The 27,813-nt window shown below is 41.7% G+C and overlaps 1 protein-coding gene across 1 annotated transcript in view; it reads left to right on the top strand.

Annotated features, from left to right (window-relative positions):
• Positions 1–2,384: 2,384 nt before the first annotated feature.
• Positions 2,385–27,813, top strand: part of LOC128641703 (uncharacterized) — a 103,613-nt gene continuing 78,184 nt past the window's right edge. Inside the window, exon 1 of the mRNA XM_053694234.1 lies at positions 2,385–2,447. Within this exon, the coding sequence (XP_053550209.1) occupies positions 2,402–2,447 (46 nt within the window). The 5' untranslated portion in view covers positions 2,385–2,401. The remainder of the gene's footprint in view (positions 2,448–27,813) is intronic.

Here is a 27,813-nt window from a genome sequence, read left to right as displayed (position 1 = left end):
GAAATAACAACACAAAAATGTATGTACAACACAGAGTATTAAACTCTGTGTTGTACATACATTTTTTTGTTGTTATTCCTACATAATTACCGGTATTTTGCAACGTCTCTTTGCTGCCCTCTCCTACACATTACTGTGTCAGCACAAGCCGTACCTCAGCTATGTGTAAATCGCTATAATCTCCTCTGGGAACTGATACTGCACAGACAGCCTTTACATTCAGTGCTTTTCATTCTGCCTGGCTGTAAAGGTTACACAACAATGGAACCGAGTTGCTCTGAACAGTATGCCCTAAACAAAATACTGGTAATACCAGTTAGTTAGTCTCCACTTACTTTAGTTTGACTCCTTTGGCACCGACTTAATCACACAGGCTGCAGCAGAGCACTTACCACATCAGACAGTTGCACGCTAATCACTTCCCGCCCTCCTGTGCTCCTAATAAGGCGTCTCAAAATCTAAGCTACTGCACCTCTAGTTCCCGCATTCTGCATTCAGCGCCGGGAACTCAGGAGGCAACAATGAAATTTAAAATAAATAAAACCCCGATTATAGGCCGCATCCCGAATTTAAAGATTTAAATTAGGGGAAAAAAGTGCGGCCTATACTCGGGACAATACGGTATATATAAATATGCATTTATGAATAAATAGAACTGATTCTGCTTTGTGAAGAGCATTTGGAATGTGAAATATGAATATTTTCATTTTGAGTTAACGCACTTGAGAATATGCGATCGTGTTTGCGCGATGAGTAGGGTGTTGACTTCTATGGGGGAATAGGTTTTCACTCGCAAAATATTTTAAGTTCGGCTTTGTATGCAGATCGCGTTAGCGTGCGAGAAAAACAGCTTACTTTAAACTTGTTATTGCGTTAAATGCTGCTCCACTTTGTAATCTGGGCCCTTTATTAGGCATTGAGATACGTATTTATTTGTTTTTTTAAAAGGGACAGTGTACTGTAAAATTGTTTTTACCTTTATGTTCTCCACTATCTTGTTATTACCAGCTACAGAGTACAAGATGTATAATACATTGCTTCTTTAGGTTTATGTTTGTATATGAATTAGCTCGTTTTTGTTTTTTTAAACCACATCCCATTAAAATGGGTTGAACTTATAGGAAAATCATATATTATTGATTTATCACTTTATGTACCCAAAATGCTTCTTTATTTTATCTTTGTCTGCATCCACAGTCCAGTAGTTAGAGAAAACAATATGAACATTAAACATTTTATTACTTATCTCTCCTACCTCCCATTGTGAGTGTAATATCCTCTGTTGCTTGCGTGTGTTTATAAAACATTTATAAAGACTATACTTAAAGGGGACAGTAAAGTCAAAATTAAAAATTAAACTTTTATCATCAAATTTGCTTTGTTCTCTTGGTATTATTTGTTGAAAGCTAAACTAGGTAGGATCATATGCTGATTTCTAAGCCCTTTAAGGGCCGCTCTTTTCTTGGTACATTTTATTAGCTTTTACAGCTATACAGTGCTAGTTCATGTGTGCCATATAGATTACATTGTGCTTATTCCCGTGAGTTATTTATGAGTCTGCCACTAATTGGCAGAAATGCAAGTTTGTTCAAAATCACTGAGATAAGGGGGAAGTCTGCAGAGGCTTAGAGACAAGTAATCACAGAAGTGTATTAATATAGCAGTGTTGGTTATGCAAAACTGGAGAGTGAGTAATAAAGGAACTGTTTATCTTTTTAAACAGTAACAAAATTCAAGTAGACTGTTCGTGTCCCTTTAAGTATAGAAACTTTCAGTATAGTTAGGGATACCACAGACAAAATCAGCTATTTCAAATAACAATATAAATGAGCTGTTTGTGAACATTGAATACACTCCAGCAGATAAAATGGATCATTATGAACAAATTTAAGGGGGAGAAAAAAATTAGGCTACACTGTATCCCTTTAAATCTTAATTAATTAACTACAAAAAAAGCTTAGAAAAATTAATTGTGAAAACTAAATATATTCTCACTGAAAGTGTAAAGACACTATTGATGTAGAGGGGTTATGATAAATACTGTTTGCATTTTCAAGCATTTAACTAAAGAAAAAAATACTTTAATTCTGCATATAGAAAAACTCACTTTATTAACCATATCTTAGATGGTTATTTGAATACATTTGAATGATTTTAATGTAAACATGAAGTGCTAAATGATGAGGCTGATTGCTTATTGATACAATTGATTTTTCATTTGCATACAGTGAATATTTATATGGCTCTTTATTAAACTGTGGCATGACAAAATGAGGCAATCTTTATAGAATATAATCTGTTAATTTCTGAGAAACCTTTGTTGCCTTTTAAGCAAACGGATTACTCAAATTGAAAGTGAAAGCAAATCTTGTTTTAGCTGTGGTTGTACCAGGATGTAGCAATGGAGTTCAGGGGATTTCTATTTTTTGTCTTTTTGCATCAAGCAAGTAAGTTTCCTGATTTAATTTATATTCTGTGTGGCTTGATAAGAGAATAAGGACGCTAGAGAGAACAAAGATAAGATAGTGGTGACAGCTGAGTGGCTACTGCTTGTTCTTGTAGACGAGGGACTTTAACGGTGGGGTTGTTTTCTATACTAAATCATATTCTCCTGCACATTAATATGTTGTTATCTTCAGAGAGAGGCAAATAATCTGCTTGTTCTATCTAATCCTTTTACAACCTAAACTCTGACCTTTTAATAATCTGTTGTTTTCACTCTGCATAATATTTACTGTATAATTATTAACACAATATCTCTGCAACAGATTTAGTGCACAGAGAAATGTAGAATAAACTGTATAGAAGCACATTCTCTTTATTTTAATAAAAAAAAGTATTTTTAATGGATAAAGAATACATAATTACATTTATATTAAAGGGACAGTAAACGTCTTGAGATTTTTACATAAAATGTGCGCTGAAATAACTGTGTTAACATATTTTTATTATTTATTTTGTGTCCTTTTTATTTAAATTATCTTTGGAAACTGTTGATTTTTCTAATTCTCAGTACGTTAAATGCACCTTGCAGGCTTTGCCTAACTGACTTTAACCAATAACGAACTGCAAAACTTTAGTACTTTATACTAAAGTTATTAAAGTGCTTAGCTTTGTTGTCTGTAAACTAAAGCCCAGCGGCACCATTACATATGCGATGTCGCCTGCAAAAGCCGTTGCCACCGGTTTTTACGCAATTTTGGTATTACATATACGGCAGCACATATAAATGCGGCACGTATATTTCACCCGTAGCCCGCAATGTTTACTCCCATAAGTTAACATAGAACCACGTCACAAATCGGTATCACATATTCAGCGCAAGGACTTACGTGGCAAAAATAGAGACATTTTACTCCATTTTCACCTCGTAACACAGACAGCTGCAGCAAGCCTTGTGCTGAGTATGTGAGCACCGTAACTCCCGTAATTGCCTGAAAATATTAACTAATACCTAACACATGCGCAATGTCTATCTACCTGTCAACCGCAATCCCCCACCGCAATAACTATTAAAGTATCTTAACCCCTATAGCCGCAATCAAACCCACATCGGAATTAATAAAAGTATTAACCCAAAACCGGCAACCCCCCACAACACAATATACCTAATTAAACTATTAACCCCTATATCTGCCATCAAACCCACATTGCAAATAATAATTATTAACCCCTAAATCCGCCAACCCCAATATCGCAAACTACCTAATAAATGTATTAACCCCTAATTTGATAATTTTGTTTTTTATTTTCTGTAATTTTAGCTTTTTTTATTTTCTGTCATTTTAGCTTAATTTAAACTTAGTATTTTTTTATTTTTAAAGTAATGTTAGGTTTTTTATTTTAATTGTAATTTAGTTTTATTTTAATTTATGTAATGGGGTTAATTTAGGGGGGTGTTAGGTTAGGGGGCTTAGTCATTAGTAATTTGCGTTGTGGGCTTTGTAAGTATAGGGGTTAATAGATTTAATTGTAATTTAGTTTTATTTTAATTTATGTAATGCGGTTAATATAGGGGGTGTGTAGGTTAGGGGGCTTAGTGTTTAGTTATTTGAGTTGTGGGCTTTGGTTCTTTAAGGGTTAATAGATTTATTAGAATTATTGCGTTGTGTGGGTTTGGCAGATTAGGGGTTAATAGTTTTAATAGGTAGTTTGCGATGTAGGGGTTGGCGGATTTAGGGGTTAATACTTTATCAGGTAGAGTCGCGAGTGTGCCCAGTTTTTAAAAAATACTTTTTTTAAAACAGGGACACTTTCATTGATGAAAATTAACATTGCACTGGATTTGAAGAAATACTTACCTTTTTACACCTGCAAAGCCGATCAACGATCCCTCTACTTCTTCTACCTGCTGTAGACCTCTGCAGATGACTAAACTTGGCTTCCTCCAATCACAGCCGAGGCATCTCGAGCTGGACGCTCTGGGGTACAAGCCATGATTGGAGGAAGCCGGTTTTGTCATTTCTGACGTCAGTACAGAGGAACTGAGAGCTGAGATCGGCGATCCGGTGTTTGCAGAAGTAAAAGGTAAATTTTCTTCAAATCCAGTGCAATGTAAATTTTCATCAATGAAAGTGCCCCTGTTTGAAAAAGTATTTTTAAAAACCGGGCACTAATTGATGAAAAATGACCTTCACTTTAACTTTGTTGTTCATCCTGTCCCTTGAGTCATTAGCTTATAAGATCAGAAACAATCTGAAAGTGACTGGTATTACAATGGTGGTATTGAAACACTGCAATGTGATGCCTTTCTGGGCTATAACATTTTTGCTTCATTCTCATTCTTAGATGCATAGTTGAAGCAGGAATGTTATAGCCCAGAAAGGCATCACATTGCAGTGTTAGGACCAGTCAACATTGTAAGTTGGTGACTGGCTTAAAGGGACAGTCTACACCAGAATTGTTATTGTTTTAAAAGATAGATAATCCCTTTATTACCCATTCCCCAGTTTTGCATAACCAACACAGTTATAATAATACTAGTACTAAAGCCTGTGTACACGGGCCATTTTTTGCAGTACAGTGGTCCCACCCCTTGCACTCTCCCCCCTCTCTTTTGCTCTCTCTTCCCCCCTCTCTTTTGCTTTCTCTCCCCCCTCTCCTTTGCTCTCTCTCTCCCCTCTTTTGCTCTCTCTCGCCCCTCTTTTGCTCTCTCTCTCCCCTCTTTGGCTCTCTCTCCTTCCTTTCTTTTGCTCTCTCTCCCCCCTCTTTTGTTCTCTCCCCCCTCTTTTGTTCTCTCCCACCTCTTTGTCTCTCTCCCACCCTCTTTGGCTCTCCTCCCCCCTCTTTGGCTCTCCCCCCCTCTTTGGCTCTCTCCCCCCCCCACGCTCTTTGGCTCTCTCCCCTCTTTTGCTCTCTCTCCTCTTTGGCTCTCTCTCTCCCCCCCTCTTTGGCCCCCCCCCCCTTTGGCTCTCTCCCCCCCCTTGGCTCCCTCCCCCCCCCTTCTCTTTGGCTCTCTCCCCCCCCCTCTTTGGCTCTCTCCCCCCCCCTCTTATGGCTCGACCCCCGCTCTTTGGCTCTGCCCCCCGGCTCTTTGGCTCTGCCCCCCCGCTCTTTGGCTCTCTGCCCCCCCCTCTTTGGCTCTCTCTCCCTCTTTTGCTCTCACTCTTGGGCTCTCTTCCTCTTTGGCTCTCGCTCTCCCCCCCTCTTTGGCTCTCCTCCCCCCCCCTTTTGGCTCTCTCCCCCCCCTCTTTGGCTCTCTCCCCCCCTCTTTGGCTCTCCCCCCCCCCCCCCTCTTTGGGCTCTCCCCCCCCCTCTTTGGCTCTCTCTCCCCCCTCTTTGGGCTCTCTCTCCCCCCTCTTTGGCTCTCCCCCCCCCCCTTCTCTTTGGCTCCCCCCCTTCTCTTTGGCTCCCCCCCTTCTCTTTGGCTCTCCCCCCCCCCCTTCTCTTGTGCTCTCCCCCCCCCTTGGCTCTCTCCCCCCACCCTTAGCTCTCTCCCCCCCCCCCCCATTTGGCCCTTCTCCCCCCCCCTCTCCTGCTCCCTCTCTGGCTCTGTCTTCACATCGCGGGACCCCGCCCAGCCACGCCCCATCGCGGCGACACCCGCCCGGGCCACGTCCCTCACGACGCCCGGCCATGCCCCTCGCGACGCCCCGGCCACGCCCCCATCGCAACGCTCCCGTCGGGCCACAAACAGCTGTGAGGTCTGGGGAGCGCGTGGCTGCTTCTCACGCAGCAGACCTCACAGCTGTTGAGTAGCTTACCTTGCGCTCCCCAGACCTCACAGCTGTTTGTGTACCTTGCGCTCCCTATCTCAAGGCCAAGTGTCTTGTCTCTACTGCGCATGACGGCTTCAGACAAACACTTGGCCTTTTATAATATAGGATACCTTTAACCTCTGTGATTATCTTGTATCTAAGCCTCTGCAAACTGCCCCTTTCTCAGTTCTTTGACAGACTTGCAGTCTAGCCAATCAGTGCCTAGCTCCCAGATAACTTCTCGTGCACAGAGCACAGTGTTAATCTATATGAAATACGTGAACTAACACCCCTCAAGTGGTGAAAAACTGTTAAAATGCAATCTGAAAGAGGTGGGCTTCAAGGCCTAAGAATTAGCATATGAACCTCCTAGGTTAAGCTTTCAACTAAGAATAACCAAGAGAACAAAGCAAAATTGGTGATAAAAGTAAATTGGAAAATTGTTTAAAATTACATGCTCTATCTGAATCATGAAAGTTTATTTTGGCCTAGACTGTCCCTTTAAGCAAAATATGGCCAGATTGTGTGCAATATTTAAATGTTTTGATAATCAAGAAGTGGTTGTGCGGCAATATTACTATTTTGTATTTATAATATATATATACACACTCACTCACTCACTCACTCACTCACTCACTCACTCACACTCTCTCTCTCTCTCTCTCCCCTCTTATATATATATATATATATATATAGATTTACGTTCAACCCCAAGGAAGAAAACGCTTCACTCTCCCGGTCTTTTCATCAATATTTATTTATTATTCACAAGAGTTGTATTACAGCATTCCCAGACGTTTCGACACCTATTGGTGTCTTTTTCAATGGGTATTTGCCAAAATTCTTTTGTCCCAAAAAGGAGCCTTTTTGGGACAAAAGAATTTGGCAAATACCCATTGAAAAAGACACCAAATAGGTGTCGAAAACGTCTGGAATGCTGTAATACAACTCTTGTGAATAATAAATAAATATTGATGAAAAGACCGGAGAGTGAAGCGTTTCTTCCTTGGGGCTTGAACGTAAATCTACATTTTTCCCACGCAGCACCCCGGCAGATGATCCTTGGAACAGTGAGTGCACTTTAACTGTTATTGCTCTATATATATATATATATATATATATATATATTATCATACTTTACACTATACACATATACACTCACGGCCCACATTATTAGGCATACCTTGCTAATACCTTATTGGACAATAAAAAATGTAGTGACCAGCGCCCAAAAAAAGAATACTACAAACTCAACTAGATAATAGGACACCCTCTAAAAGCCTATAAAAGAATCCAACATGTAACTAAAAAAATACAAGCGAGTGATCACAGGAGCTTAAGAGTATAACTAAACAGAACCAATGTAAATTCAAAATATCAATTTTGAAATATAAAATATTAAGAGTAAACCTCACAAAGCGAGAAGATGAACCACAAAAGTCGACACAGGATTAATCAAAACAGTTATATCTTAAGAGTAATTAACACTATGAAGGTGCCAGTTACAAAACAGGTGTATTTAAAACACATATTCACTAATGTAAAAATGCTGATACTTATAGACATAAAATGTATATATTTTAATTACATAAATATAAAAAAATTCTATATATAGGTCTACCTATTACACGTTTAAATAACACAATTACAGAAACAATATTTAAAAAAAACCTAAAAACACTGATGTAAATGTTTCTTAGAAAGATTCAGGGCTTTAATCCTTAGAATTGCAGCTGAATAATACCCCTGTAAAAGCCCTAAATGTTCGTATGTCAAGGCTATATGGCAATGAAGCTAGTCTTATTCAGCTTGTACCATATGTTAATCCAAAGGTCTCTATGGTGCAAACAGGTGTATAATATGTATTAATACTTTTCCCCTTCTGGTGAACCGCAGCCGTCCCACAGTCTCTCCCAAACGTCTTCCCAAGGCTGTGTGAATAGATCAGGTGTGCTAGCTGGAGGCGCTGGTTCAGCTTGTATCAGTCGTTGGTATCTTCCTTTCTTTCTTTCCTCGGTTGTATAAACTCTAGGTGCAAAATAGTGGTGCTGAAATATCAGACAAACACCATACAAAGGTGAATATCTACTCACAGTGTATATTGCAGGTTACCGGCTCCCTTCCAATATGAAAAGACAATATCACAGATTCAGTAAAAAAAGTTTGTCTTTATTTGGCTCAACGCAAAAGCGTTTCAACGGTCCCAGCCCGTCTTTCTCAAGAGCAATAAAAGTGCTTTACAAACCAAAGCAAGGATGTGCATGAAGCTTAATGGAGCCGTCCGGTTAGTTGTTACTGAATGACTGTCGTGCTTCTACGGACAAAAAGTCTCTTAGTGTGTTCTCACAATTGGAAGTAACAAATGTATATCCGTACTCACATATCAGTTAACAAGAGCCGGCTTCCAATATGCAAAGACCGATCGTTGCCGTGGACCACCCACAAAGTAAACGGGTTAGATGTTGGGCAGGAGTAAGCTGTAAAATAAACTAGATTCGGCTAGAAACCCCGGTGACACAAGTGCAGTATTCTATTTACGAGTTTAGAATTGGTATTACAAAAACTAAACATCCAAGACCCACCTCAGAGGTCAATACTGCTGTTTTCACCATAAGAGGTTATTTTGCCTGAATCAGAAGTTTAGAGTATCAAAAGCTCCCTCTCTGGAGCAGCAGAACGAGCAACGCGTTTTAAAACCGAAGTTTCTTTGTCAAGCTCTATCTCTAAGAACTTTTACATCAGTGTTTTTAGGTTTTTTTAAATATTGCTTCTGTATTGTGTATTTAAACTGTAATAGGTAGACCTATATATATGACATTTTTTTATATTTATGTAATTAAAATATATACATTTTATGTCTATAGTATCAGCATTTTTATATTAGAGAATATTGTTTTAAATACAACCTGTTTTTGTAACCGGCACCTTCATAGTGTGAATTACTCTTAAGATATAACTGTTTTGATTAATCCTGTGTCCACCTTTGTGGTTCATCGTCTGCGCTTTAGAGATATAGGTTTACTCTTAATATTTTATAATACCTTGCTGGACACACATTTGCCTTCAGCAAGTCGTCTAGATGCCTAAATGCATTGAGTTGCTGCCATGTAATTGGTGATTAGCAATTTGTGTGTTACCAAGAAATTGAACAGGTGTAACCTAATAAAGTGGCTCTTAAATGTGTATATATATATATATCTTCCAAAATAAATAACTGCACACTCAGGTCTTTCGTGAATGTGAGAACAGCAAAGTCTCTTTTTTATTGTAACGTTTTCAAGGAACAAGTCCCCGTCATCAGCATGCTGACGACGGGGACTTGTTCCTTGAAAAACGTTACAATAAAAAGAGACTTTGCTGTTTCCTCACATTCACGAAAGACCTGAGAGTGCAGTTATTTATATTGGAGATATCTGTGACATTACTGCACCCAGGCAGGCGACCTTGGGAGGGTATATCCTGTGATAACGGGACGGTATTATATATAAATTAATATATATGCACAGAAACAGAAAGCTCACAAAGCAACTCACATAGTGCAGATTATTTTAATAAAATAAGATCATAAACATGTATCATTAAGACACCACCCCACAGCTTGTAAACTCACATGAAGAAACCTCAAGCACAATGAGGTATGTTTGCTTTCTGTTACAGATGATCGCCCTTCACACGCTCCTGGGTACTCTTGTAGAATCGCTGACATCAGTGATTCTACAAGGAGTACCGGGGAGCGTGTGAAGGACAATCATCTGTAAAAGAGGACCGTAAGGTACCACTGATGCGAGCAAACCTCTTGCGGTTGTATGTGGATATATTTACACTTTGAATACGAAGTAACTTATAAGAGACTTTCCATCATACGTGCTCTGTGCGCTTTCTGTTTCTGTGCATAATAGATCTCTACCCTACTCTGAGAGGTACCGGAGGATACCCTTTGATATAGCTGCCGCAACCTATGAGTCTTCTTACCTCTGACTCTGATATATCTTTTCTGCATTTTTGAGTTGTAAAATATATATATACAGCACTGTCGACATTGTACTTTAATTTCATTATGTTATATGCTCTGCTTGTAAAATTGATTAATTTGTGGTATTATTCACTATAGCATTATTTTATGAAAACTTAGGATCATTATTTTAGCTGTATACTCAGGTATATTTATATTGATCTCTGTTTTTGTGAGGTGCACAGTTTTTTTTTTAATACACTCTTGCTTATATATATATATTGTGACGGACTCCGGCTACCCCGACTGGGTAGCTCCGCCAGAAGTGTCCCTTCCTATATCTGGAACATGCCGCTATGTAGCAGAGCAAAGTAATTATAGCAGAGCCCACCCAAATAGCCAGACAGAACCAGTTTTCGGGTGAAACAAAGAACAACTTTATTGTGGAAACACACTACTTTTATACACCAACTCATCTTGATAAGGAGTCTTATCAGACCCCCAGATCTCCCACCATTCCTGCCCCTCCAGACAGGCTGGTGCCTCCCCATAGTGTGCATTGTCTTATAGAGTCCAGTGTGTGACAAGACCAATCTTGCACTGTGCATTGGAGGGCCTGTTATGGAACATTCTTTGGCTGGAGGTACATGGGCTTAAGGATACCCAGAGACTGCATGGAAATGTGGAATTTTATTTGCTGAAACACCCCATGTACTTTCATAACTCTGTCTTATGTCCATGTCACCCTGTATCCATAAATACAGGATGGGTACAGGGTGTGAGTGCCCCTTGTGGGAGCAATTGTGACTCTATAAACCAAGTGGGCATAAAGGACTTAATAGTTAATAAGAGCTGTTATTATATTCTGTAATAAGATTTATTTTATTTTCGTTTCTAATCTGATTGTGTCTTAGGAGTCTGTCTGAGTAAACTGATTGTGTTCCTGTGTGATTATGTTAACTAGACTGCCCAACATCAGATTGTCTCGAGTAAACTTTCTTCCCCAGTTAATTAACTTGATATGTTAATCTGTTTTACCTGTGAATAGACAATTGTTTTCTTGTGTTTGATTGTTTAATTGTTTATGCAATGTATCTTTATTCTATCCTGTAAAATGGCGTTTTCCTCTAGCCAGGGAGATAGTTGGATTTCTTGCCAATTACCTCCAGGATAGGGAGGAGGGGTTCACTGGTACCAAGGGGAGCGTTTATGCCTGAGCCACTGCGATTGGCTAATGTACTATACTTGTCCACCAGATGGGAGACCTGCTTAAATACCGGGCATGTAGCCCTCAATAAAGAGATTCCTGTTTTACCCTAAAGACGGAGCTTGGTCTCGTGTTTGGGGGGAAGTGCTACTTTGTATTATTCTTTTGCCTGTTCCAGGAGAGAAGGATTTTGTTTATTTTCCCCATTCGGTGTATTAACTGGGTTCGTGTGTTGCTTTTCCCGTATTAAGGGCATCTTTCATCTGGTATTATCCCTCAATATCCGGGCTATACCGTTTACACAGTGGTAAAGAGGTGGCTACTCTGGGGTGATTCCGAGGGAGCAGCGGCACTTCCAAGGTGTCATTGGAAAGCCCTTGGTCCCCAGATGCCACAGTCCAAAAAGCGTTATGATCTGTGTCTGGGGGCCGGAGCTACGGGTGATCAAATGTACACTGGGAAGGACAAAGGGGAAGTAGGAGTTGTAGGGGGGTCCGAAACCCCCAGTTCCCTAGGGGGTACCCAATCCCCAAAATAGCGAGCTCTGGGGTGAAAGGCCGCTGGAGCAACCTAGTGTGAAGGTCTAGTGGTTATTTATGGAGGCGCAGCCGGCGGTAGTTCCTGGAGCCCGGCCGGCTGGGGAGGGGCTGAGCGGTCAGAAATCAGCTCTTCTGTGAGGATGTAAAGAACACAAAACAAACAAAACCAATCATCTGGGAGATCATTAATGCTCTGAAATGTCCAAATCCAGTGATAAATCAGAGGGGGCTAGGTAGTAGGGGGGTGGGGGTTTAACCTTGGCAGTCTGGTATCCGTGACTGTGCTAGCAGACCCGGCTAGATCCACACACGGGTCAGCCTGGGGCTGTCCGGGGAACTATCCTAATTCAGTTTGCCAGGAAAGTCCATCAGCATTCGCATTACTTTTTCCTGGCCGATATTGGATAGTGAAGTTAAAGGGCTGCAAGGCTAAACTCCACCTCAAAAGGCGTCCATTGTCCACAGCAACTCGGTTGAGCCAAACCCGTGGGTTGTGGTCTGTGAGAACGGTGAAAGCCAGTCTGTACAGGTATGGTTGTAGCTTTTTCAGGGCCCTCACCAGCGAGAGGCATTCGTTCTCCACCACTGTGTAGCCTACCTCTCTGGGCAACAGCTTCCTACTGATAGACTATGGGGTGGTCATGGCCTTCGTTGTCCACCTGGCTCAGTACAGCTCCAAAACCGAACATGGAGGCCTGATGAAACAGCATTGGTGCTGAGAAACGCGTCGCATTGTTAACAAGGGGGGTTACATTGTGCCCTACCTGTTGGTTCCTGGTTTTATTATTGTTTTAATAAATTCTAATTTTTTATCTAATACTGGAACCTGCACTGATCTTTTTATATTTGAATCACCTCCTACCAATCACCATCACTGAGACCGGATCCGCTCTGTGTGGAGGTCTTGTGTGCTTCATTGCTTCCTGCATTGTCCTGTGGAGTTGCTTTTGCTGGTGTTCTCCATTTCCAGCTCTAGGAGATCAGAGCCAAAGGTGTTCCTGTACATACGTTGGAAAGCTCAGCAAGCTGGGTTGCTGTTGATTACCCAGTATGCACCTGATAGCACTGTCTGAGTGCTCCTAAAAAATGTGAGTACCCTGTCGTGGATGCGTACAAGATTTTGGTATTGTTCAACTGGTACACACAAGCGCCTCTCTTTTTCTTTCCATTTTTATGTGCAGACGTCTTTCTGATTTGAGGAGAGTGCAGCTTCTGACTATTCATCTCTGACGGATCCCCTATTCCTCCTTTGGTTTTGATCCACCAGTGGGACTGTTTCCTTAAGAGAGACTTTGTTTTATTGTGCTTATACTGTTTCTATGGATATCGTATACATGTATATATTTTTGCATAATGGCTTTGTTTTTTGGTTATATTTAAGTATATATATATATTTATATATATATATATATATATATATATATATATATATATATATATATGTATTATATATATGTATACATTCTGAGCATTGGCTCTGTTATTTGTGTATACATACATACATATATATATATACCATTTATATTTGGGTCTAATTTTTATTTTCCACTATAGATTTGGTGCGTCCCCTATCAGGATCTCTCTATTGAGATACTCGTTGTTCGAACATGGAGGCATCTGTATGGACACAAAACGTTTGGTTGGGTTAGGAACGGCCAGGATAAGGGCAGAAATCAAGGCTTTGTTAACGCTTTGGAAGGCGGCCTCACACTCGAGGGACCACAGGACCTGTCGGGGCAACTGTTTTCTGGTTAGGTCGGTCAAGGGTTTAGCCAGGGTACTGTAGTTGGGGAAAAACTTGCAGTAGTACCCTGCAGTCCCTGCAGTCCCTAGGAAAGCTAAGACTTGGTTCTTGGTCTTGGGGGTTGGCCAGTTTGCGACTGCCTCAATCTTGTCTGCAGCCTACTCGGTGTCCAAGGTACTGGACCTCCAAGCAACCTATCATACATTTGTCGGGTTTAAGGGTCAGACCGGCGGCCCTGATGCGGTCTAGAACGATGCCTAGATGGACCAGATGGTCCTCCCAGGAGTCGCTGTAGACCTCAATATCATCCAAGTAGGCGCGGGCATAATCCTGTAGGCCATCCAGGTGATCTACCATCCTCTGGAAGGTCACCGGAGCATTCTTCATCCCAAACGGTATGACCTTAAACTGGTATAGGCCGAAGGGGGTGATGAATGCCGTCTTTGGAATGTACTCTGGGTCCAAGGGGATCTGCCAGTATCCCTTGCAGAGGTCTAGGGTGGTCAGGAAGTTGCCGCGGGTGATCCGGTCTAGCAGGTGATCAACCCAGGGCATGGGGTAGGCATTGGTCGTGGTTCTGTCATTGAGCCTATGGTAGTCTATGCAGAACCGGGTGGTCCCATCCCGTTTGGGTACCAGTATCACCGGTGATGCCCAGGAACTGTTGGGTGGTTCAATGACACCCATGTCCAGCATTTCCCTGAACTTGCTGCGCATATTTTCCCTAACTGCCTCAGGAACCCAGTATTCCGGCTGTCGCAGGGGTGCCTGTTCCAGGTCTCCACTTGATGCACCGCGGTGTACCCAGTGGTAGTGGAGAACATGTCTCGCCAGTTCCCTAACAACTGTCGGATTTGCTCCCTCTGCCTAGTCCCTAGCCTCTCTTCTATGGTCTAACTGTATGTTACCTACACCTGGGGGCATCTTGTTTCACCCTGGGAGCTCCTGAGAGGCAGAGAACATTTTAAGCAACTGCTTCAGGATCCTGTTGAACCTCTCACATAACCCATTAGTCTGGGGTTGGTATGGAGCGCTTTGCAGGGGTTTTTCCCGCAAAGCCTCCACAGCTGCCGTGTGAGCTCAGCAGTGAACTGGGTTCCTTGGTCGGAGATCACTTCCCGGGTAAAGCCCACCCTGACAAATATCAGGAGCAGGAAATCCGCCACTGTCTCTGCGTGGACATTGGGCAGGGGGATTGCCTCTGGGTATCGGGTGGCATAGTCTACCACTGTTAGTATATATTTTTTTCCGGAGGGGCTGGGAAGTGACAAGGGGCCAACATTATTTACAGCTGCCCTGCTAAACGGTTCATCAATGATGGAGAGAGGGTGCAAGGATGCTTTGGGGTGGTCTCCTGTCTTGCCTACTCTCTGGCAAACGTCACAGATCCTGCAGTACTGCCTAACATCCCCTGTAACCCCTGGCCAAAAGAAGGTCTGAGTCAGTCGGTAATGGGCCCTAGTGACTCTTAGATGTCCTGCTAGGGGAATGTCATGCCCTATATGCAGCACCTCATACCAATATTTATGCGGTACCACCAGCTGGCATTTGGGCAAGTACCCCCCTCTCTCTCTCTCTGTAACCCTGTATAGGAGCCCTCTCTCCCACTCAAAATGGTTCCCCCTGGGCCCACAGGATCAATCCCTAACCAGGCACGGTAAGGAGCTTGGGTTGGGTCTCTCAATGTCTCCTGAGCGAAGTTAGTGGCGGACGCCCAGGAGATCTGGTCGGTGGTCAGGGTAGGAGTCGGGGGTCGAAGGTGCTTACCTGAGTCCCTGGATCGAGTGTGGTGGCCTGTTGTCCGGCTTGCTGGAGGGTAGTGAGAGGGCAAGCATCTGGGAGGCTGTTCCATACAAAGGAGAAAGCAAGGTGTCCCAGGTTGCTTCCTAACAAAACCTCCTAGCTTCCACAGCATGGGAGTCGGAACCCGAATTCAGGTGCACTTGTGCAGTAGAGATCTGCAGCACCGTACCCCCAGCCACACAAACTGCAAGGAACTTTCCTGTTTGGTCTGAATTGGTGACCATGTGTGGTCCATGTTGCCCCACTGTCTCATAATCCCTTGGCTGGCTGGTAATCCAGGCGACCTGGCGGTGGTGCAGGTGGTTGTCTCCGGTGGCGGGGTACACCTCATGTAGGACCCCGACCTCTTCCTCTGCCCATTCAGCATATTCCGCATGGCCCTCTAAGTCCAAGCAGTGGGAGGCATCTCTGTAGACTCCAGCCGGGGCCCTTGTCCACTGAGCCTGAGGGGGATTCTTTGGCTTCTCCCCTGCCGGGCAGTGGATTCGGATAAGACCCATCTGACTGCACCCATGTAGGGTGAGCTGGTCCCAGAGAGGCGGGCAGGTGCTGGTTGGTTCTGGGGGTACTGGGGAGTTGCTGGGGGGCATGCAGGGGTGGTAGAGGAGTGGGTCACCGGTCACGGCTCAAGGCTGGCCTGACACCGTGCATCCAAGTACTGATCGGCCAGGATGGCCACTTGGTTGAATGTCTTAGGTCCCCTATCCCGGACCCATTCTCGTACCTCCACTGGGGAGTGGTTGTAGAAGTGCTCCAACAGAATAAGCTGGGTGGCTTCGGCCAGGGTAGTTACATGGCAGCCTTTGAACCAAGAGTCCAAGGACCATAAAAAAGGTTGCCCCTCTTGCATCTTTAGTTCCCGGAACTTCAGCCGGTAAGCCATAATTCTTTCGGTCTACCGAGGGAACAGTGTTGAAGGCCTCTAGGGCTCGTCTGGACAGCTTTCCGAGCAGGAGGACGAGCCCCTCCCCGCTACTCCGGGGTGATCCCGAGGGAGCGGCGGCACTTCCAGGGTGTTGTTGGAAAGCCCTCGGTCCCCAAAAAGTGAATGATCCATGGCTGGGGTCCGGAGCTACGGGTGATCAAATGTACACCGGAAAGGCCAAGGGGAAGTAGGAGTTGTAGGGGGTCCAAGGGAGCTCCCTTCCGGCAATCACCCAAGCTCCCTCCCTAGGATGTATCAATCCCCAAAAGAGGGTGAAGGGCCGCTGGAGCGACCTGGTGGGAAGTTTAGCGGTTATTCAGGGAGGTGCGGCCGGCTGGTAGTTCCAGGATCGCGGCCAGCCGGAGAGGGGCTGGGCGGTTAGAGATCAGCTCTTCCATGAGGATGTAAAGAACCTTGGCAGCCTGATATCCGTGACATATATATATATATATATATATATATATATACACACAGAGAAAGCCCAGCACTTGCTTACAAGCTCTCAGCTAAGATTAAAATCAAAACTGGAAGAGTTAGTTACCACATCTGGCCAAATGGTACAAGCCCAGGTACCACGTCATGGTCTCCTCCAAAACCTGGGTCCCTAATACAGCCATACAAATGCAAGCTCTCAATCAACCAAACTGGGAACAAGTCAGGGTTCACAGACTTATGTAATCTCCCTAGACATATACAAAACACGGAAGGGGACTGCACTCTCAGACTGGACTGGGTATATATCCCATGACCCTGCAACATGCTCAGCCCTAGGTGCTATAGCACTCTCAGGAAGCTGTACTGTCTCCAGAGTCACAGGCAGTTAACCCCAGACAAGCCTGGGTGCAAGGCCCATCTGGAAAATGGACAAAATAAATTAATACAACACACAGAGAATGCCCAGCACTCGCTTACAAGCTCTTAGCTAAGATTAAAAGCAAAACTGGAAGAGTTAGTTACCACATCTGGCCAAATGGTACAAGCCCAGGTACCACGTCATGGTCTCCTCCAAAACCTGGGTCCCTAATACAGCCATACAAATGCAAGCTCTCAATCAACCAAACTGGGAACAAGTCAGGGTTCACAGACTTATGTAATCTCCCTAGACATATACAAAACACGGAAGGGGACTGCACTCTCAGACTGGACTGGGTATATATCCCATGACCCTGCAACATGCTCAGCCCTAGGTGCTATAGCACTGTCAGGAAGCTGTACTGTCTCCAGAGTCACAGGCAGTTAACCCCAGACAAGCCTGGGTGCAAGGCCCATCTGGAAAATGACAAAATAAATTAATACAACACACAGAGAATGCCCAGCACTCGCTTACAAGCTCTTAGCTAAGATTAAAAGCAAAACTGGAAGAGTTAGTTACCACATCTGGCCAAATGGTACAAGCCCAGGTATCACGTCAAGGTCTCTTCCAAAACCTGGGTCCCTAATACAGCCATACAAATGCAAGCTCTCAATCAACCAAACTGGGAACAAGTCAGGGTTCGCAGACTTATGTAATCTCCCTAGACATATACAAAACACAGAAGGGGACTGCACTCTCAGACTGGACTGGGTACACATCCCATGACCCTGCAACATGCTCAGCACTGGTAAAAAGGAAGAAAAAGGGCGCCTCCTAGTGTAGCCAATAAAGTGCAGGAGAAATGTATACGTGTTGATAGTATACTTGTTGATAGTATACTCACAATATGCGAAGGCAGAGATAATGCCTAGGGAGACAGTCTAGGAACTTAGCAGTGTCCCAGCTAACTGTGCACAGCAAGGGCAGCTCCTCCCAGAATCAAAGCGAGATTCAACGATCTGAAAATGGAAATAAGAAGGGTGACTCCTAGTGCAGAGTAATATAGTAAAGCTTCCCTGTATCACATCCCCAGATGACAGGGTACTCACAATTGAAGGCGCACCCAGTGGTGCCAGTGAAGCCAACTAGGTTGTTAATGTGACCTAGTGCACATATCGATCACAGAGGTATAATTAGGCGATCCCAATGTGTTCTTAGATGTTGACCAATGGAGGCCGTATAGAAAAGGAGACTCAAGTGATATTAAAAAATGTAAAAATGTTATATGCTTGTAAAAAAAGGGGGATTACAATCAACATATATACATAAATAAAAAAGTCAGTATTAACGCTATGTGTTTCTCGGCGCTAACCACGCCGTTTCCACAGGCTGATAATCAGGTGGGAATGTGATACGGGGAAGCTTTACTATATTGCTCTGCACTAGGAGTCGCCCTTCTTATTTCCATTTTCATGCTCAGCCCTAGGTGCTATAGCACTCTCAGGAAGCTGTGCTGTCTCCAGAGTCACAAGCAGTTAACCCCAGACAAGCCTGGGTGCAAGGCCCATCGGGAAAATTGCAAAATAAATTAATACAACACACAGAGAAAGCCCAGCACTCGCTTACAAGCTTGCAGCTAAGATTAAAAGCAAAACTGGAAGAGTTAGTTACCACATCTGGCCAAATGGGACAAGCTCAGGTACCACGTCAAGGTCTCTTCCAAAACCTGGGTCCCTAATACAACAATTACAAATTTATTTTGTAATTTTCCAGATGGACCTTGCACCCAGGCTTGTCTGGGGTTAACTGCCTGTGACTCTGGAGACAGCACAGCTTCCTGAGAGTGCTATAGCAACCAGGGATGAGCATGTTGCAAGGTCATGGGATGTGTAGCCAGTCCAGTCTGAGAGTGCAGTCCCCTTCCACGTTTTGTATATATATATATATATATATATATATATATATATATATATATATATATATATATATATATATATATATATATATATATAAATATATAAACAAAAAAAAAATATATATATATATAAATACTTATAACATATTCCCCTATGTGAAGAATATTGAAATGTGAAATATTTACAGTACATACACAGTATAACAATTTATTAAATGTGAATATTGCATAAATATGCTTTTACATGTTTTCATCGACTTGACAGCAAAGTGTTCCTATTCACTTTATTGTATTTACCTTATGCATGTCCCAGGGATTTATGAATTCCTTTACAGTCTTTGAGGCCTATTTATCACCAATTGCATTTGACGGCACCAATACGCTTGCCTAACATCGCCTAACATCATGGCCGCGGACTTAATACGATCTCCATATTTATAAAAAAAGCCGGCAAAAAGCCGCGCACCAAGTACGGGGCGATGAGCAACGGACTGTTGTTAACTAGCAGTCATCGATCTTTCTGCTATTCGGCTTTTTACCAACTTTATTTATACCCTGTCACTAAACACCGCCACTATACTAAAACGTTTAACCCTATCCCGCCGCTCCCGGAGCCCACCGCAACTAAATAAATTTATTAACCCCTATCCCGCCACTCCCGGAGCCCACCGCAACTAAATAAATGTATTAACCCCTAAACTCCTGGCCTCCCACATCACTACCACTTACTAAACCTATTAACCCCTAAACCGCCAGCCCCCCACATCGCCATAAACTAAATTAAGCTAATAACCCCTAAACCTAACAACCCGCTAACTTTACATTAAAATTACAACATCCCTATCTTAAAATAAATTAAAACTTACCTTTAGAATTAAAATAAACTATATTAAACAATTAATTTACCTACCCTATTATACTAAAATTACATTAAACTATCAATAAAATTAACTATATTACATATTTAAAAACCTAACCCTACTCAAATTATTTAAATATACAATAAAAAATTACTAGATTACAAAAAAAAACGAAGTTACAAAAAATAAAAAACACAAACGCCTAGATTACGAGTTTTTCGGTAAGGTGAAAAAGCAGCGTTAAGCTGCTTTTTTACGCCCGCTGCTATTACAAGTTTTGCAGGTATAGGTGTACCGCACACTTTTTTGGCCTTACCGCAAACCTACTTATGTAAATTTCGTAAACCCTTTTTTCTATGGGATTTCCATAGCGCCGGTACTACAAGTTTGTCTTGGGAGGCCAAAAAGTGAGCGGTACACCCTCTACCGACAAGATTCCTAACACATTTTAAAGTCAGTAGTTATGAGTTTTATACTACAACGCTGTAGCATAAAACTCATAACTAAAGTGCTAAAAAGTACACTAACACCCATAAACTACCTAATAACCCCTAAACCGAGGAGCTCCAGCATCGCAAACACTATAATACATTTTTTAACCCCTAATCTTCCGCTCCGGACATCACTGCCACTATAATAAACATATTAACCCCTAAACCGCCGCACTCCCGCCTTGCAAACACTTGTTAAATATTATTAACCCCTAATCTGCTGTCCCTAACATCGCCGCCACCTACATTATACTTATTAACCCCTAATCTTCCACTCCGGACATCGCCGCCACCTACATTATATTTATTAACCCCTAATCTGCTGCCCCCAACATCGCCGCCACCTACCTACATTTATTAACCCCTAATCTGCCATCCCCAACATCGCCGCCACTATTCTAAATTTTTTAACCCCTAAACATAAGTCTAACCCTAACCCTAACACCCCTAGCTTCAATATAATTTAAATAAATCTAAATACAAATTACTATCATTACCTAAATTATTTATATTTAAAACTAAATACTTACCTATAAAATAAACCCTAAGGTAACTATAATATAACTAATAGTTACATTGTAGCTAGCTTAGGGTTTATTTTTATTTTACAGGCAAGTTTGTATTTATTTTAACTAGGTAGAATAGTTACTAAATAGTTATTAAAGAGACATGACACCTATATTTTTTCTTTCATGATTTGGAAAGATCATGCACTTTTAAACAACTTTCTAATTTACTTCTATTATTTAATTTGCTTCATTCTCTTAATATCCTTTGCTGAAAAGCATTTCTAGATAGGCTCAGTAGCTGCTAATTGGCAGCTGCACATAGATGCCTCGTGTGATTGGCTCACTAATGTCCATTGCTATTTTTTTAACAAAGTATATCTAAAGAATAAAGCAAATTAGATAATAGAAGTAAATTGGAATGTAGTTTAAAATTGCTTTCTCTATCTGAATCATAAAAGTAAAATTTGGGGTTTAATGTCCCTTTACCTATTTAATAACTACCTAGCTAAAATAAATACAAATTTACCTGTAAAATAAAACCTAACCTAAGTTACACTAACACCTAACACTACACTACAATTAAATAAATTCCCTACATTAAATACAATTAAATAAATTAAATACAATTAGCTAAATTACCAAAAAAACAAACACTAAATTACAGAAAATATAAAACAAATTACAAGATATTTAAACTAATTACACTTAATCTAAGAGCCCTATCAAAATAAAAAAAGCCCACCCAAAATAAAAAAAACCTAGCCTAAACTAAACTACCAATAGCCCTTAAAAGGGCCAATCAGCCAAAAGGATTGAGCTGGCATTCTATTCACTGATTGGAACATCTTGGATGACGTCACTTAAAGTTATATTCATTCCGAAGAAGACGTCGATGGAAGAGGATGCTCCACGCCGGATGTCTTGAAGATGGAGCCGCTCCGCGTCGGAAGGATGAAGATAGAATATGCCGTATGGATGAAGACTTCTGCCCGTCTGGAGGACCACTTCTGCCCATCTGGAGGACCACTTCTGCTGGCTTCGTTGAGGACATCTTGCCGCTTGGATGAAGACTTCTCCCAGTAAGTAAATCTTTGGGGGTTAGTGTTAGGATTTTTTAAGGGTGTATTGGGTGGGTTTTATTTTTAGGTTAGGGCTTTGGACAGCAATACAGCTAAATGCCATTTTAAGGGCAATGCCCATCAAAATGCCCTTTTCAGGGCAATGGGGAGCTTAGGTTTTTTTTTTAGTTAGGGTTTTATTTGGGGGGTTGGTTGTGTGGGTGGTGGGTTTTACTGTTGGGGGGGTATTTGTATTTTTTATTTACAGGTAAAAGAGCTGATTTCTTTGGGGCAATGCCCCGCAAAAGGCCCTTTTAAGGGCTATTGATAGTTTAGTTTAGGCTAGGGTTTTTTTTTATTTTGGATGGGCTTTTTTATTTTTATAGGGCTCTTAGATTAGGTGTAATTAGTTTAAATATCTTGTAATTTGTTTTTTATTTTCTGTAATTTAGTGTTTTTTTTTGTTTGTAATTTATCTAATTGTATTTAATTTAGGTAATTTATTTAATTGTAGTGTAGTGTTAGGTGTTAGTGTAACTAAGGTTAGGTTTTATTTTACAGGTAAATTTGTATTTATTTTTGTATTTTTTTTTTAAATAGTTAATAACTATTTAGTAACTATTCTACCTAGTTAAAATAAATACAAACTTGCCTGTAAAATAAAAATAAACCCTAAGCTAGATACAATGTAACTATTAGTTATATTGTAGCTATCTTAGGGTTTATTTTATAGGTAAGTATTTAGTTTTAAATAGGAATTATTTAGTTAAAGGGACACTGAACCCAAAATTTGTCTTTTGTGATTCAGATAGAGCATGCCATTTTAAGCAACTTTCTAATTTACTCCTATTAGCATTTTTTCTTCATTCTCTTGCTATCTTTATTTGAAAAAGAAGACATCTAAGCTTTTTTTGGGGTTCAGAACTCTATATAGCACTTTTTTATTGGTGGATGAATTTATCCACCAATTAGCAAGGACAACCCAGGTTGTTCACCAAAAATGGGCCGGCATCTAAACTTACATTCTTGCATTTCAAATAAAAATACCAAGATAATGAAGAAAATTTGATAATAGGAGTAAATTAGAAAGTTGCTTAAAATTTCATGCTCTATCTGAATCACAAAATAAAAAATGAGGGTTCAGTGTCCCTTTAATGATAGGAATTTTATTTATATTTATTTAAATTATATTTAAGTTAGGGGGTGTTAGGGTTAGGGTTAGACTTAGGTTTAGGAGTTAATAAATTTAGAATAGTGGCGGCGTCATTGGGTGCAGCAGATTAGGGGTTAATAAATTTAGGTAGGTTGTGGTGACATTGGAGGATGGAGATTAGAGGTTAATAAATATAATGTAGGTGTCGGCGATGTTGGGGGCAGCAGATTAGGGGTTAATAAGTATAATGTAGGTGGTGGCTATGTCGGGAGTGGCAGATTAGGGGTTAATAAGTATAATGAAGGTGTCGGCGATGTCGGGGGCGGCAGATTTGGGGTTAATAAGTGTAAGATCATGGGTGTTTAGACTCTGGGTTCATGTTAGGGTGTTAGGTGTAAACATAAATTTAGTTTCCCCATAGGAATCAATGGGGCTGCGTTACTGAGTTTTACGCTGCTTTTTTGCAGGTGTTTTTCTCAGCCGGCTCTCCCCATTGATGTCTATGGGGAAATCGTGCATAAGCACGTACAACAAGCTCTCCGTTCACTTAATCAGCGCTTAAGAGCATGAGTAAGAGTGGCAACACTCAAAATGTCGCTATTTTATGTCTGTAACCTAACAGAAAATAAAGGTAATTTGAGAAAATAGTGCTGTGGACAAGACTGTTTGTACACTTAATCAGCGCTGGTATTGGAGTGCAGTGTGGAGCTCAATTTTGCTCTACGCTCACTTCTTGCCTGTTAATGCCGGGTTTATAAAAACCCGTAATACCAGCGCTGCAGGGAAGTGAGCGGTGAGCAAAAACTGCACATTAGCACCGCACAGCTCATAACGCAAGACTCGTAATCTACCCGTAAGTTACAAAAACAAACAAACCACAGTATCAAAAATAAAAAACAATTACACCTAATCTAATATCCCTATCAAAATAAAAAAGACCCCCCAAAATAAAAAACCCTAGCCTACAATAAACTACCAATGGCCCTTAAAAGGGCCTTTTGCGGGGCATTGTCCCTTTAAGGTACGTCATCCAAGATGGCGTCCCTTACATTCCGATTGGCTGATAGAATTCTATCAGCCAATAGGTATTTAGGGGAAAAAATCCGATTGGCTGTTGCAATCAGCCAATAGGATTTAGCTTTCATCCTATTGGCTGATCCAATAAGGCAATAGGATTGAGCTTGCATTTTATTGGCTGATTTGATCAGCAAATAGGACGAAAGCTCAATCCTATTGGCTGATTGCAACAGCCAATAGGATTTTTTCCCCTTAAATTCCTATTGGCTGATAAAATTCTATCAGCCAATCGGAATGTAAGGGACACCATCTTGGATGACGTACCGTAAAGGGAACCTTCATTCTTCATTGACCATCGTTAGAAGAGGATGCTCCGTACCGGATGTCTTGAAGATGGAGCCGCTCCGCGCCGCATGGATGAAGATAGAAGATGCCGACTGGATGAAGACTTCGGCCCGCTTGGATGAAGACTTCTGCCGGCTTCGATGAGGACTTCTGCCGCTTGGATGAGGATGGATGTCCGGTCTTTGAAAACTGTAAGTGGATCGTGGGGAGTTAGTGTTAGGTTTATTTAAGGGTTTATTGGTTGGGTTTTATTTTTAGAGTAGGGTCTGGGCAGTAAAAGAGCTAAATGCCCTTTTAAGGGCAATGCCCATACAAATGCCCTTTTCAGGGTAAAGGGGAGCTTAGATTTTTTAGATAGGGTTTTTATTTGGGGGGTTGGTTGTGTGGGTAGTGGGTTTCACTGTTGGGGGGTGTTTGTATTTTTTTTTACAGGTAAAAGAGCTGATTTCTTTGGGGCAATGCCTCGCAAAAGGCCCTTTTAAGGGCCATTGGTAGTTTATTGTAGGCTAGGTTTTTTTTAATTTTTGGGGGGTCTTTTTTATTTTTATAGGGCTATCAGATTAGGTGTAATTGATTTTTATTTTTGATACTATGTTTTTTTTTTTTTAACTTAATGTTTTTTATTTTTTGTAATTTAGTAATTTTTAATTGTATATTTAAATAATTTGAGTAGGGTTAGGTTTTTAAATATGTAATATAGTTAATTTTATTGGCAGTTTAATGTAATTTTAGTATAATAGTTAGGGTAGGTTAATTAATAGTTTAATATAGTTTAATCTAATTTATTATAAGATAGGGATGTTGTAATTTTAATGTAAAGTTAGCGGGTTGCTAGGTTTAGGGGTTGATAGCTTAATTTAGTTTATGGCGATGTGGGGGGCTGGCGGTTTAGGAGTTAATAGGTTTAGTAAGTGGTAGTGATGTGGGAGGCCAGGGGTTAATATATTCATTTAGTTGCGGTGGGCTCCAGGAGCGGTGGGATAGGGGTTAATACATTTATTTATTTGCGGTGAGCTCCGGAGCAGCGGGATAGGGGTTAATACATTTATTTAGTTGCGGTGTGCTCCGGGAGCGGCGGGATAGGGGTTAATAACTTTATTTAGGTTGCGACGATGTAATTGGTGGCAGATTAGGGGTGTTTAGACTCGGGGCTTATGTTAGGGTGTTAGGGGTAAACGTTACTGGTTTTCTACCATAGAAATCAATGGGATATCTGGCAGCATCGAACATAAGCTTTCGCTGCTTTCAGACTCCTATTTATTCCTATGGAATCCGCAGCTTCCCAGCTGGCGGATTGAAAACCAGGTACACTGGGCCGGAATAGTGGCGAGCGTACCTGTTAGAATTTTGTTAACTTGCAAAAGTTGTCAGAAAGTGCCGAATTTTTATTCAGAACATCTGTAATGACGTAAGCATTGATCTGTGTCGGATTGAGACCGGCGGATCGTATGTTACGTCACAAATTTCAACTTTTGCTGGTCTGTAGGCTTTGATAACTAGGTTGAATCAAGCTTGCCACAATTACGCTGTGGAATTCCGGCGTATTTGTGGTTGACGGCTTGATAACTAGGACCCTTTGTGTTTACCACCTCAATTGGAAGTTTAGTACATGAATCCATCACCCTTTCTGTTACCCTCTAATCTAAGATTGTGACCCCTTTTTTGGTATTTATTTTTTTTGTGGAAAATGCTTTCAGCTTCCACTTTATTAAGTCCCTTCATATATTTGAAGGTATCTATCATGTTACCTCTTTCCCTTCTCTCCTCTAAACTATGCATATTTAGGTCATAGGGGCCCTATGGGGTTTTTTGTAAGCACCTGATGTATTTGTGGAAGTGAGATCTTAGACATAATGGGGCCTATCTATCAAGCTCCGAATGGAGCTTGAGGGCCCGTGTTTCTGGCGAGCCTGCAGGCTCGCCATAAACAGCAGTTATAAAGCAGCGGTCTAAAGACTGTTGCTCCATAACCCTGTCCGCCTGCTCTGAGCAGGCGGACAGGAATCGCCACAATTCAACCTGATCGAGTACGACCGGGTTGATTGACACCTCCCTGCTGGTGGCCTATTGGCCACGAGTCTGCAGGGGGTGGCGTTGCACCAGCAGCTCTTATGAGCTGCTGGTGCAATGCTGAATATGGAGAGCGCATTGCTCTCCGCATTCAGCGAGGTCTGTCGGATCTGATCTGCACTGTCGGATCAGGTCCGACAGACCTTTGATAAATAGGCCTCAATGAGAGCAAAATGTGAGTTTTGATGTCAGAAGGCAACGGAAATGAGAGATTTTTAAAATGATACAGTGGGTATTAAAAAGACCCCCCCCCCCCTTGAAAATAATCACAATTTGTTGCTTTGCAGCCTGAAATAAATACAGACACAATTTTTGTTTATCCAGTTATAATTACTCAGTGCAACTTAAAACATCCAAGTGAAAGATATAACACCAACATGTCAGGGAAAAATAAAGATAATTTAAAAACAGAATCAATGAGTTGGAAAAAGAATCACCCCTTGTGTCAGTATTTTGTTGAACCACCTTTAGCTTTAATTACAACCTTTAGTCTGTTGAGATATGTCTCTACTAACCTTGCACATCTAGACTGTGCAATATTCGCCCACTCTTCTTTGCAGAACTGCTCCAGTTCCGTTACATTTGATGGTGACCTTTGGGGACTGCAGTCTTCAAGTCATGACACAGATATTCAATGGGATTTAAGTCTGGGCTCTGACTAGGCCATGCAAGGACATTCACCCTTTTCTCCTTCAACCACTGTGTGGTCATTTGCTGTGGTCTTGTTGGAAGGTAAACCTTCTTCCCATTGACAACTTCCTGGCAGAGGGCAGCAGATTGTCCTCAAGAATTTGACAGTATTTTGCCCCATCCATTATTCCTTCTATCCTGACAAGTGCTCCAGTGCCTGCTGCAGAGAAACACCCCCATAACAGGATATTACCAGCTCAATGCTTTACTGTAGGTATGGTGTTATTTGAATGGTGAGCTGTATTGGATTTCCTCCAGACATATTGTTTGGTGTTGAGGCCTGAACACCTTTTTCCATGTGGTCTCAAAATCTCCTAGGTGTGTTATGGCAAAGCTCAGTCGTGACTGCATGTGGCCTTTCTTGAGGAGTGGCTTTTTTCTTGAAACCCTCCCATACAAGCCACATTTGTGGAGAATTTGTGATATTGTTGTCACATGCACACAATGACCACTCTTTGTCATAAATTCCTGCAACTGCTTCAGAGTTGCTGTGGGCCTCTTGGTAGCCTCTATGACCAGTTTCCTCCTGGCTCTTTCATCCAGTT

The sequence above is a fragment of the Bombina bombina genome, chromosome 11 (assembly GCF_027579735.1).
Source record: "Bombina bombina isolate aBomBom1 chromosome 11, aBomBom1.pri, whole genome shotgun sequence".
Taxonomy (NCBI): Eukaryota; Metazoa; Chordata; class Amphibia; order Anura; family Bombinatoridae; genus Bombina; species Bombina bombina.
The sequence above is the reverse complement of the archived record's forward strand: the minus strand, read 5'-3'. Positions and strand labels throughout refer to the sequence as shown.